Source organism: Ambystoma mexicanum, chromosome 8, assembly GCF_040938575.1.
Source record: "Ambystoma mexicanum isolate Mex_15411 chromosome 8, UKY_AmexF1_1, whole genome shotgun sequence".
NCBI classification, from domain to species: Eukaryota; Metazoa; Chordata; class Amphibia; order Caudata; family Ambystomatidae; genus Ambystoma; species Ambystoma mexicanum.
Genome location: NC_090929.1, coordinates 1,623,671,853 through 1,623,688,160, shown reverse-complemented (window position 1 = coordinate 1,623,688,160; position 16,308 = coordinate 1,623,671,853). Strand labels below are relative to the sequence as shown.

Below are 16,308 nucleotides of genomic sequence, written 5' to 3'. Positions count from 1 at the left end.
AAGTGGAAAAGGTGGTAGGTAGCACAAGACAGATGCAGGAAGGACAGAGCAGTAAGGATTCTAAAAGCTGGAGGGACATAAGGTACTTCCTGAAAGGTGAAGGAGGGGCCTTGAAAGTAGAGTGGTGGTGGAAGCACCCATCTCCCACTCCCAACCCTCGAGAAGATTTAGTACTACCTGAATATGCTGTAGGGGATACATAGGTGCATCAAATTGGGGTCCCAGGGATTCAACCCAGACTTGGACTTTGCAGAGAGTCTTTTGGAAGCTAGCCCTGGCAAGCAGACGCAGGAAAGACTGCTTCTAGGTAGTTGGCCAAGGAGCAAAAATCACCCAGGGATTAAGGGAGAAAGAATGGGTTTTGTTGGTGGTCCAGAGGTTTGCTTTACCTTTTTTTCTGTACTGTGTGAATAAAAAACGGAAATTATGCTTTCTGGGTCCAGTCATTAGTATGTCCTGCCCGCCCTGCTGTGACATCTATTACTGTATCCGCTTGTTGTGCGGAGCTCCATTGCATCACAGCTAGGAACACAGGCTTAACGAGTAAAAACAGCCTACTCGTCCCAGTGACACGAGAAAGAACCGAGAGAGGGACACACAACATAGGACTCATCCTACTCGTCCCAGTGATACGAGAAAGAACAGAGTGAAACCCATCGCAGGACTCCCTTCTACTCATCGCAGTGATACAAGACCCAAGAGAATGAAACTCATCATTACACCCCTTCTACTCATCTCGGTAATACGAGAAAGAATCAGGAGAGTGAACCCCATCACAGGACTCCCTCCTACTCATCCCAGTGATATAAGTAAGAACGAAGAGAGTAAAACCCATTATGGAACCCCTTCTACTCATCACGATGATACGAGAAAGAACAGAGAAAGTGAAAGACATCTCGGGACTCATCCTACTCGTTCCAGTGATACGAGAAACAACAGAGAGAGCGAACCCCGTCACGGGTCTCATCCTACTCTTTCCAGTAATACGACAAAGATCTAAGAAAGAGAAACACATCCCAGAACTCATCCTACTCGATTTAGTGATACGAGAAATAGTAAAGAGAGTGAGGCCTATTACATGACTTATCCTACTCGTCCCAGTGATACAAAAGAGAACCAAGAGAGTGAGAATCATCCTACTTGTCTCAGTAATCTAGAAGGAGTCCCAGAACATAAGAATCATTATTGGATTTATAATAATTACCCCAAAGAGAAAATCAGTAAACCAGAAGAGGAGAATCCTGATATCAGGTATCTTACTTAAGAGGAGTTAAAGAACCATAAGCTTATGAGGAACAGAAAAAACACAAAAAGGGACCTTATTTCCCCATAAAGAACGGAGAAAGAGACTTTCAGAGAAACTTGAGAAAGGTATAACCAGAGAAGTTCAAAGACCAAGAATACACAGAAGAGACACTTACAAAGATCAGACAAAGGGGAGCCAAAGACCTGGAAAAGTCCCCTAAAGAAACTGACCATGCTAATGCAAGAGATAGCTAAACGCTATTTAAAGATCGTATAGTAAGTCTGGGGAGGCCTATCCAGGAGAAGGAAGTCATTCTCCTGGACTTTAGTTATTTTGTCTTACTTGTAGGGTCAGTGTAGCTTGCTTTTGGACAGAGGACAGACTGTTGGCTTTGGACTTCAGAACAGAAGACAAGCACCCTAGTTAATTTAGTTAGGCTGGGAAAACCACGGATTAGGGATAGTAAGGCCTTTTCACTCATTATTTGAATAAAACTTTTGCAAGAATGCCAAAAACGGCTCTGTTTCCTTCTTCCGACCTACAACATAATCTAATCCTAATTCCGACCCATGATGGTTGATTAACATAGTATCCTTTCCAGTAGCAGATTCATTGAGGTATCATCTCTGCCATTTTTCTTTCATCTTAGAGAACCCCATAGAATCATAAGAGAAAAATTCAATGTTACAATTAAATGTTTCTTCTATAGATGTATTTAATACACATACACAATTCCAACAAAAAGAGGTGATATTGCCAAATGTTTTCAGACTGCTTAATAGTTATAGTACACTTCAGACATTGTGTAGACCCTACCACCAACCCTGTTCAAACTTTTTTAGGGTGGTTTTACCAGCTCAGTTTAGACAGGGCTTAGTTACATTCACCAGCATCCATGCTCACATGAATGCTCTCCTGGTGCTTTGCCCTAGAAACCGCAGAAGCATCAGCCAGCATAGTCAATGATGAGGGTGCATGGGAGTCACAGGCCCCAACATCTGGAGGGCCACAAGTTTAGAAGTTGCTGTGAACTCTCTGCAGACAGTTCAGGAGTCAATTTACCAATCAAATCCATGCTTCACTTGTAAGATATTGAAAACATGTTCTGCAGTACTTAAGAGACACTGTAAATGTTGACCAGACATCGCTTCAAGTGTACGTCAACCCAGTTAAGAAAGTGCTTAGGAAACAACATCCACACTGTTTAAACAGTTCTTAATAGAATGTACACGTTCACAAAATGGCAAACTTCCCCAGACAACATTGGGACGTTCTTGACTCAAGATATTGCCAACCTTGATCATAAAACTCATGAGACATTGCCCAACCTATATGAGCTGCGTCTTAGTGAACACTGGTGATCAGGAACTATAGAGAAGAGACCACCACCAGTGTTCAAACAGCACCCAATAATACTCATGCTTAAATGACAATGGCCCTCATTACGACCCTGGCGGATTTTTTCCGCCATCGACGGACTTTTCCGCCATGGCGTAAAGTCCGTTTACGCCATGGCGGATGGCGGACTTACCGCCCCATTCCGAGGTTGGCGGGGCGGTAAGTCCCCATTGACCCATTTACCCTTCCCCATTCCCATTTCGGCCCCATAGGGCTCAATGGGAGTGGGGAAGGCGTTAATTACGCCACCGTACATTACGGTGGCGTAATTAACACCAAGGTCCCATAGCGCCATGGATTTTTACGCCCGCAAAAAGCGGGCGTAAAAGTGACCATGGCGCTTTGGGAACTCGTAGTTGGCGGTAAGGGGTCGGCGCAGCTAACGCTGGCGTAAACCCCTTACCGCCAGGGTCCTAATGAGGGCCAATAGCTTTAACAATCAAGATCTTAAGAGTTCCTCATCTCTTCAGGCAGAGAGCTGGCAATACCACAAACCATGATCAGGCAGCACGTAGTAGACGGCACCAATTATGTATACACATTAGTTATTGACGCAATTGCTCAAACAGGCCTTTAAATATCTGTCTAGCTGTACTGTGATCTGTTCTCATGGACCGCCTATCACTTCTTGATTTTTCCAGCCAACTTGCTCTAGGGTTCGTGATCAAGTGTAGCATGTAATATATTACTAGATGGAAATAAATAAACTAACGTTTTGAAGAAATCAAGATCCCAGGCCAGTCATTATTTCCAAATATTACCATCTCTGTTCAAAATGTTTGGAGCCTTCCTCTGCCCTATACAGGCAAAGCGTAAGAGAAACAAAGAAAACAGTCTGGGCAATACTTTGGAAAGTCAAACAAGCCTGTTCATACAAAAACTGGAAACATTGCAACCTTCTTGAGATAACAGGAAATAATATGTTTCCATTGATAGGGCGAGGACACATAAGCAAAGAGTATTGTCATTACAGAAAACACAATTCAAGAACTTACCCTCACACTCTCCGCCATTGGTTGGGTTCCCATGGTATCCCACCAGGCAGGACTCACACTGCTTTCCTGTTGTCAAGTTTTTACATTGTTCGCATACGTTGCCATTGACACATGTGCTGTGCCCATTGCACTGACAAGCTAGAATGGGGAGAAAAAAACGGGTTGTGTTAAATCATGACCTAGTTTATCTCAATAGACAACAGACTTACAAGTGGGTGAGGCAGTTCTACAGCATGTATATGTGCAACTGTACCAACTGCAAACCACCACCAGAGAACAACACGGATTGCTAATCTATGCAAAGCATGACAATCTAAACAAAGTCAAAAGACCCGGAAGACCAGTAGTAGTTTTTCTAAAGTGTGCATCTGTTTAGAATCACATGCAGTCACCATACCGCACTCCACTCTGTGGGTTGCAGATAGAACAAGAGCCAATTTATATAAAAGTGTGCACTAGTAGGATTGTGCTGTTTTTGTTTTACGTTCAGTACTTTATTCACCAAGACTACAGGGGGCATGCACTCTACCTCAGGATTACATACAGACACGTAAACGATGTAAGGGCATTGACTTGAGCATTGTGCTCTCGTTCTCAGTATCTCGCTAGAACTTTATATATCTCTGTAGATCTATATTGGAATCTCTCTCTATAATCGCTCCATCCCCTTCACTAGATCGCTAATGATATTTCGAAGAATTTGTTTGCTCCCTGGTGGCCCATGCTGATTTTAAGCATGATATTTTAAGCGAAGTCCAGACATAGTTTGCCTTACAGAAACCTGGCTCTGAAATGTCACCACCACTGTCCCTACAAATGCTCCCCGAGGACTAAAAAAACTATTCATTAAAATAGAGTAGCTCCCCGTCTGGGTGGGGTACTGCAATCGTTTTTTAAAGCATCTTTTAACTTTTCACTGATTCCTTTGTCCCGTGGTTTGGCCATGGAGGCTCTGTTGGTGCGCTTGGCTTTTTCTGTCTCACATTCTACACTCTTCTTAATTGTTTACCATCCCGCTGGGTCCTATACCAGTTTTCTTGATTCTTTTCTTGAACTGGTAGCATCTCTTCACGTCAATTACTGTAACCTGGTTGTGCTAGGTGACTTTAATATTAGGAAGAATTTACCCCATGCCACGGTGTAACTTATTTTTTTTTAAGCACTTTTTGACTTAGACCTATCACAGCTGGTTCTTGAGCCTACCCACCAGCAAGGATGTATTCTAGATTTGATTGTTTCAGCTGATCCTAGTACCTTGGTCTTACTGGTGAGGCAGGTCCTCTGTATGACCATTATTAAATTCCTTTCTTGGTACCCAGTACTTCCCCAGTGAATTTACTTTGTCATGCAGTTGTACTGAAGCGCATTTGGCGAGGGGCGGACTCTGCACAGTTGTTGACACTGGTCAGTCTAAAATATGCTATGGCTTCTTCTGTGTTCTTCACCAGCCTGTCTCAGTCGCTTCTTGAGGCGGCCTATCAGATGGCACCACTTAAATACACTCATTTGCGTAAACGCCCCTCACAGCCATGGCTCTCTGAGGAACTCAGGGGAGCTTAGCTGGAACTAGGGCAAGCAGAACACAAATGGGATTTGTCTTATAGCCCTGCTGAAAAGATGCCCTTTGGTGTACTCTCTAGGAATTACCGTAGGGCCATTTGTGTTGCCAGGCAGAACTTTTTCATGCAACAGGTTTAAACTGTGATTAATCATTGTAAGGAACTATTTTCGGTGGTCAAATCTTTTTCATCCCCCATTTGGTGTATGGCAGTGGCAGCTCCTTCTCAGGTACTCTGGGATGATCTGGCAGATATTTTACATACTAAGATTGAGGATATTTGTATTTGTTTATTTGTAACGCGCAAACCATCAGGCCCGTAGGCATCCGGGCGCAATTTGTACAAAGTTACAGAAATGCATACATACAGACATAAAAATTACATTAACAGAAATATTAACAGAGTTTCTATTTACAAGATAATACAGTGGTTTCAGTGCTGCTGAGGCTTAACAGTGGATATACCCATAGGGTGCACAGAAAAATCGTAACAGAGGTCAGCGGGCCAGAGTATGTAAGACAAAGGCGCAGAGCATGTCTTGGTGCTGGTCAAAAAGCAGGGATTTGGTTTTGGCCTTAAATGTGTTGAGTCTTCGGCTCTGATTGTGGCGGGGAGGGAGTTCCATAGCTTAGAGGCTAAGGCAGGGAAGCTAGAGCCCCCCGCTTTTTGAAGTTTAAACCTAGGGATCGATAGACAATGGGTCTGGGCAGTTCTTAGAGGTCGGGAGGTCGAGTGGCGAGACACCCGACTGCAGAGGTAGATAGGGGCCTTGTTAGCCAAGCATTTGTGCGTGAGGACAAGTGATTTTAGTGAAATTCTCTGCTTGACAGGTAGCCACTTTAGATTGGTTCTAGATTCTGAAATGTGGTGATTGCAGGGGATGTTTAAGGCGGCATGAACGGCATTGTTCTGGGTAATTTGGAGTTTATTCAGGTTCTCTTGGCTGGTACCTAAGTAAAGAGCACTACAATAATCAATTCCGCCCATAATGAGGGTTCTAGCTAGTGTGACACTTTTAGGGGTGGTGAGAAACGGTCTGCAAGCTGCAATAAGTTTGCATGTGTATGCAGCAGCAGATCTGACTGCATTTACTTGTCGGGATAAGGATAGGGTGGTGTCGAGGTAAAAACCTAACGTTTTGGTATCTTTCGAGACTCGTATGATGTTACCGTCTATGGTCAATGACTGATAGGAAGTCTCTAGTTTGCTCAGGCGTTGTACGGTGCCCAGGATCAGGAGCTCCGTCTTGTCGTCATTTAGGCATAACTGGTGTGGGGCCATCCAGGCTTGGATGACCAGGTAGACGTCGTTAAGGGCCTTGGTGTCAGCTAGATAATCACCTGTGATGGGGATGAGTATCTGGGTGTCGTCTGCATAGTTAGTGTAGGAGACACCCAGATAGTCAAGCACATCAAAGAGTGGTTTCGTGAAAATGTTGTAGAGTGTAGGTGACACGCAAGATCGCTGAGGTACGCCGCAGTGAATTGGGGAGGGGTCTGCCATAATATGCTATTGAGTCAGGCTACCAGTACTCTGAACTTGGACAGTTTGGGTCAGGAGCCAGCTTTCAATTGGTCAACTTTCCGTGTTTTCCAATGAGGCTGTGTCTGGCCATATGTCATCTTAAATCTGCGGCTCCATCTGATCCTGTTCCGCTCTGTGTCCTGAAGGAAATCATCCGTGGCATGGTTTCATGGGTCACTCAAGCTGTCAATTTGTCCCGTCAATCTGGATGTATTCCAGGAGAACTTAAACAAGCTATTGTGGTTCCTCTCCTAAAAAAGTAGTCACTTGATGCTTCTGTTCTGGCTCATTTTTCGTCCACTTTCTTAGCTTCCCTTCTTCATGAAATTACTAGTGGCTTTGGTGTCTCCTCTTCTCTCCTTTTCTGGAATCTTCTTCTCTACTTGACCCCTTTCAGTTTGGGTTTCTCCCCGGGAGAGGTACAGAGAGTGTCCTGGAATCTGTTATTGATGACCTGGCCAGGTTGGTGGACAGTGGGGAAGCGGTTGCCGAGATATTTCTCGATCTGTCAGCGGCTTTCGACACAGTCAACCACTCCATTCTGCTGTCCCACCTAGCCTTGGCCAGCCTCTCGGGCCCTGTTCTGACTTGGTTTACCTCTTTCTTAACTGACTGAGGCCAATCACTAGCTCCACCACTTTTGTATCCTCTTTGCACATGCTTTCTTGTGGTGTTCCTCAGGGTTCTGCCTTGTCCCCAATGATGTTCAACATCTATGTACAGGCGCTGGTTGGCCTCATCCGCTCTCACGGGTTCAGGTGTTACTCTCACCCAGACGACACTCAGATCCTGGTCCAGTTAGATCTTGATCAGTCAGTGGCATCGGCCCGACTGCGTGATTGCCTGGGGGCCATGAAGGGTTGGCTCAGTAACAACTGGCTTAAGCTTAATGGGACAAGACAGAGGTCCTGGTGGTGGGTTCCGCGTCTGACTCAAATCTTTGGTCGTCTTCTGGGTCATTTTCCTATTCCAGTGATGGTAGTGAAGAATCTCAGCATCTATCTCTCATCCTTGACCTCCCAGGTGAGTGCAGAGTGCAAAACAGGTCATTTCTTGCTGGAGGTGTCTCGCAAGGTCTTTCTTTTTTTTACCTGCCCACCTGCATCGAGCAGTAGTAGCCTCACTTGTCACCAGTTGCCTGGATTACGTCGCCTGGATTATTGAAATGCTCTGTATCTGGTCCAGCCCATCGGCCTGATTCATTGACTTCAGCTGTTGCATAATATTCTGGCTTTTGTGGCTACCACCACTCCCTACGGCTCCCACATCAGCCGGGTCTTACAATTCCTCCACTGGCTCCCAGTGGCCAAAAGAATTCTTTTCAAGTCTTGGTGTTTGGTCCACTGTGCATACTATCAGGTGAGAGCTGACTTCCTTCTGGACACGTTTCTACCTTATATTCTTGGAAGGGCTCTCTGCTCTGGCAATGATTGTATGGTTGTGGTGTCCAGATTTTGTCTCTGCTGGGGTTTGGGGGAGGGCTTTCTCAGTGGCTGCTAGCAAAGTGTGGAATGGCCGCCCGGTCAGCCAGCGGGTTATTACAAATCATCTGCAATTCCGTCATCATCTTAAAACTTTTTGATTCTAGGCTAGGGAGATGTTGCTGTTGCCCCTAGGTGTACGCTACAAATGAAATTAACATAAACATAAAATTAACATAACATATCTCTCTGTGTATCTCCTGTCAGCGATCAAGAGTAAGACTCAGACATAATAACAAGTTTTGTATTGAATAAAGACTGTTATCATCAAAATAAAAAGAGTGGTTGGGGAAATCCTACCTAAGAGGGGTTTCCCTGCATCAACAAAACTAAGGAACGTCTGTGTCAGGACGTCTAAAGCAAAAAGAGTCCTCTGTCCCGTGTCCAAAATCCTAATCTGACCCTCACACACTAACCTCAATATAACCTAAAATGGGAACGTCTCTTTGCTGAACACCTGCAGCTTTCTTCCGAAGCTTCAAACATGAAGGACCTGATTCACAGAAGCATTTTATAATGGCACAATCCCCTAGAAAAATGTTCTGTGAATCAGGCATTACGTCTCTAAGGTGGAGAAAAGAAAAATAAATAAAGTTCCAACAGAGAAGGGACCTTCCCTTCGACCTAGGCTTCTTTTGGTTATCCACAATGTCACTTTAGGATATATCCACAATCATCCCAAGGAGGATGGCTCTTCCCTTGAGTTTTCACCATTTACACAACACTTTCTCTTTATTCCACAATTCCGAGGGGGATGTCCCTTCCCTTGATTTTTCTCCATTTCACTTAATTCCACAATCCCAAGCAGAATGGGTCTTCTCTTGAGTTTTCTCCGATTCCACAACACTTTACAGTTCGTTTTCTGGACCCCTGATTTCAGAAAGGGATATGTTTCTTCCCATTTGGTCCACAATTCAAAAGGGGGGGTTCTTCCCCTGTTTTCTCAGCACTTGCTGGGGGTTTCTGTCTATTTTCTCCAATCCTTGTTTTGCTCTCCTGCCAGGGTTTTAGTTATAAAAGCACTGAAGGGACAATATCAGAGAGAGAGGTACCTGCAGTGGAAGTCCACAGGAGCGAGACGCGAGGCGGAACATCCACCTGGGGGAAGCTAAGCAAAATACTGATGTGGAAGGTGTTAGGAGCAGAGCAGGAAAGGAGTCAGTGGAACGCTGATGATTGCAGGTCAGACTGGAGTCAGTCACCCCGACCGAACGGATAGTAAATCACTACCCAACCAAGTAAATTGGAACTGATACCCACAATCCACACTGCTGACAAGCTTGAGAACCTAAGGCCGAAGAGGACGACGACACAGGAATAGATGGAGGGATCGACTTGTGGTCCCATGACAGCCTAGGCGACCACATCCTCCAAGGGATGGTGGCACAATACAGAAGGTACGCAGCCTTCCTGGGAGCAGGGAGTAGGGCAGGAAGTCCCGGTAATAACCCACAGCGGGGTGAGAATCCTGAGAGCCCTTGACATGGTAAACACCAGACAACCCCAAGAAGGGTGAGAGACACAATAGCCCACAGCGGGATGGGATACTCGAGAGCTCTTGGTAGGGTAAATGCCAGCCGAACCCAGAAAGATATAAAGCCTCACAGCAGGGTGAGACACCAATGAAACCTTGGCAGGGTGAAAGCCAAATGACCCGAAGACAGGGTAAGAAACACAGGACCCCAGGTCTAAGTGAAAGAATCACTACTGCAGAGTCTAGCACTCACCATCTCAGTGTTTTAAAGGCAAAGGGCCTCATTGCGAGTTGGGCGGTAGCCCTTAAATGTGGTGGGAATGGTGTTACTGCCACATTTAAGTGTCCGCCCAATCTCGAGTCTGGTGTATTTACCCCTTAAACCCCCTGGAAAAATGCCCATTTTCGGCGCAATTACTGCCGCCGGTATTACCGCACGGTAATTTGCGACAAAAATTGCCCATTGGGTCCAATGGGCCCAATGGGGAATGGGGAGTAATGGTTAGCGCCCAACCTGTGATCCGGCGGTAAAACCGCCGAACGGGTGGGCGCTTATGCAGATAAAGTTGGGTGGTATCCCAGTTGGGATACTGCCCAACTCGCGATGAGGCCCTTTAAAGACTGCTATCCTCAAAAAACAAAGTCACATAAGACAAAATTGTCCAAATTTTTAACTATCCCGCCAGACACAAGTAGTGGAAGACTATAGCGGAACAATTGGGTAAGGGTCGGAAGCCAGCCACCACTTCAGCCATTGAGGAAACGGCACTGTAGAAGGCATGTTTTGGTCAACTTTATACTGTCCTTCTTGTATTAGTGGTAGGCCAGTATTTAAATTGGGTATCAGGTATTAATATCCCCAACAAAAATATCGCCGTAAATATGGCCGTTTGGTTCGCCATAGACAATATTTTTATTGGGGATATTATGTGGGAGCAGGGGTTGCGGGGGTGTCCCCCGCACATTAAAAAAATGATGCTGGGGTGTCCCCCGCAGGGTCCATTGTGAATTTTGCCACAAAAATATATTTTTGTATCGCAATATTTTTGGGGCGGAATTATCACATGGAACCTTAAATGGAATGTCCATGAATTGATCGAAGTAGAAATGTCAGAGGGAGAAAAAAACGAAATAGCTTTTGGTTTTGTCTCCCGCTGTCCTGACATTTCTGACAACTCGCCCACCCCACCCTCTTACTTACCTTCTGCCAACCCACTGCAACGCTAGTTCCCTTCACTTATGTGCATGGGAACAGGCGCTGCATGGTCCTTTTTTTTAAATAAAAAAAACGTTATTATTTAGGTTGCAGCGCGATTGTAGTGAACAAAGGTGCGGGGGACACCCCCAAAATCCCTGCTCCCCTTGTTCACTAAAATCGTACCGAATGGTAGATTGGTTTAACATTTTTGGCTGTACAAAATTCGAATAAATCTACCATTCATTTTTTGGTTTTAACTACAGATTCCCTTAAATTAGATTAAGCTTTCGGACAGACAACGGCATTATTTTGCCACTATCTACATTTGCACTAGGGTTAGAATAGGCCGCCCTCTTAAGTTCAATACAACTTTACGGTTTTACAATGACCTCTTGTTCGTCTCCTGAGTCTGACTTGCCACAGGATCTTTGAGCGCTCCTGCCCTCTAAACTGCTCTCCTGGCAAAGCCAAACTGCAGCCACTTCCTCCAATGTCCTACACACACTCTCTCTGTAGAACAGCCTTTTTATATTGCTATAGACCCTCGCCCTGGGTTAGTCTTTGGGCAAGGGTCACAGATAGAAGTCCCAGTGTTTGGAGGGAAATGCTTGGCTAAGGTTTCCATCCAGCCTTTCTTGGGCTCAGTTAAGGCTGAGGGCTCCGGATCAAACCTCCATCGGCTTGGGGGGCTTCTTGGTATTTCTAAATGGAGTCAATGGGACTTCATGGACTATGAAAACAGAACATGAACCATTTTTCTCTATAGTGTGACCAGGGCATGTATCTGGTACGCCAACAAGGACTTTGAAAGGGACTGTAATTCGAGCCAACAGCCATTTCAGAGGTCCGGCGGATACGCGCTCGAAGGAAACCTACCAATGAACTCTGAAATTGACTGTGCTGGTCATGGACCACCATGGGAAAACTATGGCAGACCCTGGTTGGAGGAGAGGCCAGAACTTCTGAGGTCTTCTAAAGCCTCATACTAGTACCAAACGACCCCGAAAGAAAACGCTAGTAATTGGCCCTGGGATCCGGGTGGACGTCAGGACACATGGGAGGGAGAGGAGGCGCATACAAAGGCATCCTGGAAAAAGGGCAGCCGGGGTTATTCGGGTGAGATAAAAGGAGAAGGAGGTGGACCAAGCTATCAAGAGGAGGAAGGAGGGTGCAGTAGAGCGTGGAGGAGGATTGTAAAGAGTGTGTGAGGTGAGGTATTAGTTGCTGAGAGGAAGTGGTGCATGGGTCTGAGAGTGTGTGCACAGTGAAGGGGTTCAGTGAGAGTCTGGGGGGACGCGTAGGAGAGTAAGTAAACAAGAGTGTGATAGTTGGGGTGGTGTGTAGCGGGCAGGGGAATGGAGAGGGCAAAGATTAGTAGTAGAGAGGAGCGGCACGTGACTAGTATCAGAGATCAAGAGTAGGAGAAGGAAGAACACTGGAGGGACAGTGAGAGGAAGAGAAAACAGAGATTGATCCCGGAGGAAGTGAGAGTGGAGAGAGGGTGAGAAGTAGGGAGACAAGTGAAGAGAGGGGGTGAAAGACAGGGGGAGAGGGGAGGTTAGGAGAGGGAGAAAGGGGTTGGGGAAGAGGGAGAGGGGGTTATCTTTTAGGGAGAGTGAATTTACAGCCACCTGGATCCCACAGTGGGTCCACCGACACCGCAGAGGGCTATTAAGGTCCCAAGTTTCCATAAAAAAATGGTCTAGTTAGGTTGTTCCATGCAAAATGATGCGGTTTGCTGGGTGACATGGGGACATTCCTAATACTGCCCCCATTGCTATCATCCACTGGCTCGTTGAGGCAACCGGCCCCCTGAGTCACCTCCGGGTGGTCTTCAGAGTCGTGGTTGGTAGATCCACCAGACAGGAACAACAAATTGTAATCCACTAGCTAAACAAAAATGTTGCTCGCCTCCAAAACACAGTGCATGACATTTACCAATAGTGTAAGGTGTAACCCTGGCAACACCCATGACCCATTGTACAATAAATATGTGTGTGTGTGTGGTGTCACAAAGACAAGTGGACTCCACGGAGGATGCAACACATGCATACGATTCAGACAGGCTTCTTTGGGACTATTTACACTGTTCGGTGACGGTGGCAAACACAGTCTTCTTGCTTCGAAAGGTTCGTCTAAAAATTGGCCCGGTTTTCCCCCAGTGTCACCAATACATCTTAGTTACAAGTTGCACGATGTGCCTGGGCAGGTTTACTGGTTGGTCTTTACCTGCAGGCAGCAGGTAGATTAGTGCCACCCAAATATTGCAGGTTTTAATGTTGAAGCACCAGGCTCTATTGCAGAAATCTGAAGGAGTACAGGGGGATCTCTAGGGACCTTGCTGGGTTCTAGCTTACCTCTGTATGTAAGGGTCCTGAACCTCTTGTGAGCCAAGCCCACCTTATTTCGCTCATCATCCAAAGAAAGCTCACTCATGCCTAGGGGTCTATCGCTGTATCTCAGCGCGGTCTCTTCAGCTGGAGGTCATCTAGCCGCCTCGATGTTCCGCAACGTGTTTGTTGCTCCTCACACTTCTCTGAGACACCTTCACGGCTTAGGTTGTCTTGCTCTCTGACTTTTGCTGTGCCTTCACCTTCAAGGGACTTTCTTACACCCCCTCCTTCCTTGGTTCCCATTTCGTCTATACTTCTTCAGCTTGTGCCCTCCTCTATACCTTCCTCTCTTTAGTCATGTCATTGTGTCGGTCTGTCTCTCCCTCCCTCTCTCTCTCTCTCTCTCACGATACCTCCAACTCCAGCCTCTTCTGCGCTACCCCCTCCTTGACATTCATCTCTATCGGCACCTCTACCTCCTCCGACCCTTTTCACCCCCCTTCTGCACCTCAACCTCATCCTGCACCTTCTATTCCTTCCACACCTCCACTTGCACTTCTACTTCTTCTGTGCCTCCACCTCATAGTGCACCTTGAACTCCTGGTACAGCGTCCTTTCATCGACAGTCGTTATTTCAATGTTTTTTTTAACAAATATTTTTTAACGAACAAACTCATCAAAATAAATACGGGGGGTTGGGAAAGTGTATATTAGATGGTGGGTAGCGGGGGTAGGGAATAGTGAATAACAATAGGGGATGGGGTTTGGACCCCCCACATTTTTTTTATTCAAGAAATCAATTTCAATGAGTTTTTTTTCATTAAAAGATATTTGTTAAAAAATCATGGGAATAACGACTGTCGATGAAATGACATTGAACCGAACGCCTTGCATGTCTCTGCCCCTCCACTATTCTATCTGCCCACGGCTAGCCTCTCTCTCCCCAGTATACCGGTGTTCCCCTTTAATGGTCCAGCTTGGACCCAATGTGTGGCATCTGGGAAGCATGAATGGCTCACTTTGGTGATTGCCCGGGTGGCAAGCAGGTAACTACTTCAGGTTTGAGTTGACTTCACCGGCTTGGTCGGGGCTCCATGGAACGAGCCCTTATCGGCTTAGTCCACCATCTACTTTCTGGATTCACGCATACGTCCACGACCGGAAGCCGAGCCGCTGGGGCTTGGCTCCGCTCCAGCTTCACCATACTGCGTGACGTGTATATGGAAAGCATCTTTAGGGCTAATATTTCTGGGGTACTTTCTTCAAAGTCTCTTGAAAGAGGACAGTGCCACGAGTTTGTGTACAAAGGACCCACAGGACTAACCTGTTAAGGATCCGTCTTAAAAGGGTCACAGGACTAATGTGACGGTACACCTGGCCCACTCCCACACTGTGAGGGAGAGCCAGGCATTCTCCCTCTTCCATGGCCCCATAATACGCCAGAAACTAGGGTTAGGCAAGGGACATTGTCACCAGGAGCACTAATGTAAAGTGCGCTTGCAATTTAGTTTTGTAAAACCTGATGTAGGAGAAGATTAAAACCACGAGGAATGGGCTGTGATCCTCACTTGTTCACATCACCAAAATCATGTGATCCTGGGCAAATCGTTTCATCTCTTTGTGATGCAGTACACATAAGGGGGAAAATCGTACATGCAGAAAAACAAAGGCCATTATAGGAAGTGCTGATATACAACCAAAAAGACTGGGACATTGGGTTCTTTATGGGAGCAATTACTATTCGACTGCAAAAAGATGAATTTTAGTCTGGAGGGAACATTTCAGTATCATGTTCAAGGATTGGTGAAACACAACTTGGAAAGTGACAGGGAAGGTGTTGTGTTCCACATAGACATCAATTTGTGGTGCCCTTGAAAGTGCGCTGGGCACTAACCTCCCCAGCGAGGCCCCATAACAAGCCAGAGGAATTGACCATGCGCCTAGCCAAGCGGAATACAAAGTGAACATTGAATGCAAGACCTGATCTTCAAATCTCAGGTTTATTCAAATTATTCATCCAAACCATGTAAACCGACCGCCCTCCACCCACCCGCCCCTTCTGTCAATTTCATAAAGAAGAGAGGAAAGGCTTCTGTTCTACACGGGATAAGGACATTATTCCACAATCGCGGGGCGGCGTAATTACATTCTCCAGATCGACTGGATAAGACGGGAGGCGGAAAATAATAAATAAAACACACACACAAGAGAAAAAAAATAAAAGGACAAAACAAATTGCCTGGTGTAAATGATTCATCATCCTCAAGCATAATAGCTGGCGCCCCGCTCATGAAGGTTGATAAAAGCGAATTTAAATGAAAGGACCGAGACGCGCTATCCATTCCGATGTGAGGATGGCGGCGGCTTTCAAATCGAAGCAATCATCTTCCTCACCTCCCAGCCCCCCCTTTGCACCCCATCTCAAACAATGGCATCTGCTCGGGCTAATAACCTGATAAAAGGTCAATAATGAGGCGTTACAGCGTATGGTTTCCACGGCGATGACAGGGACGAGGAGTCGTGATTTATGGGCCTGGTATTCTGGCTTTGCCTCACCTTCTGCAGCCGGTGGAGCAGCGGGGAGGGAGGTTGGAGGTAGCCGCACCACTCATGGCGAACAGAAAGGGAAGAGGGATGCGGACGGTTCCGCCGCGCGGGAAGGTCGCGCATCTCCCCTCAGAATAATTAAAGCCACCCAACCAATGGGAACTAATTGAAAGTCATATTTTGCGCTTGCAATTAGGTGGAGGCAGCGGGAGCCCGTTAAACGCATACCCTTCACGCACAGCGTAAATGCCCCCTCTGCGTAGCCGTGCCTTCCACGGTTGCTTAACTCAGACTTGGCCAAACAATGACTTGGCCTAGAATCTGGCCCAACGAAAAGAGACCTGGAAAGAGTTTGAGGCTACCGCGTGGATTATGGTGTCCAGCCCACTGCTGTGGCACAGTACCAATCACCAAAATAATGCAGTCAATAATTTACTCAAGGTTAGGAAGAAGCTGGATTCAATATTGAAGTCTCAATTGTTTAACAGAAGCACCATTGGCTTCATAAGAGAGATACAGTGCTCTGGAAAGGACAATCCTGAGAGCAGATTAA

At 46.2% G+C, this 16,308-nt stretch overlaps 1 protein-coding gene across 1 annotated transcript in view; it reads right to left on the bottom strand.

Moving 5' to 3' along the window:
• ATRNL1 (attractin like 1) overlaps positions 1-16,308 on the bottom strand; it is a 2,575,823-nt gene that overhangs the window by 1,344,444 nt on the left and 1,215,071 nt on the right. The window contains exon 19 of the mRNA XM_069611898.1: positions 3,640-3,777. Coding sequence (XP_069467999.1) covers positions 3,640-3,777 — 138 coding nt within the window. The remainder of the gene's footprint in view (positions 1-3,639; positions 3,778-16,308) is intronic.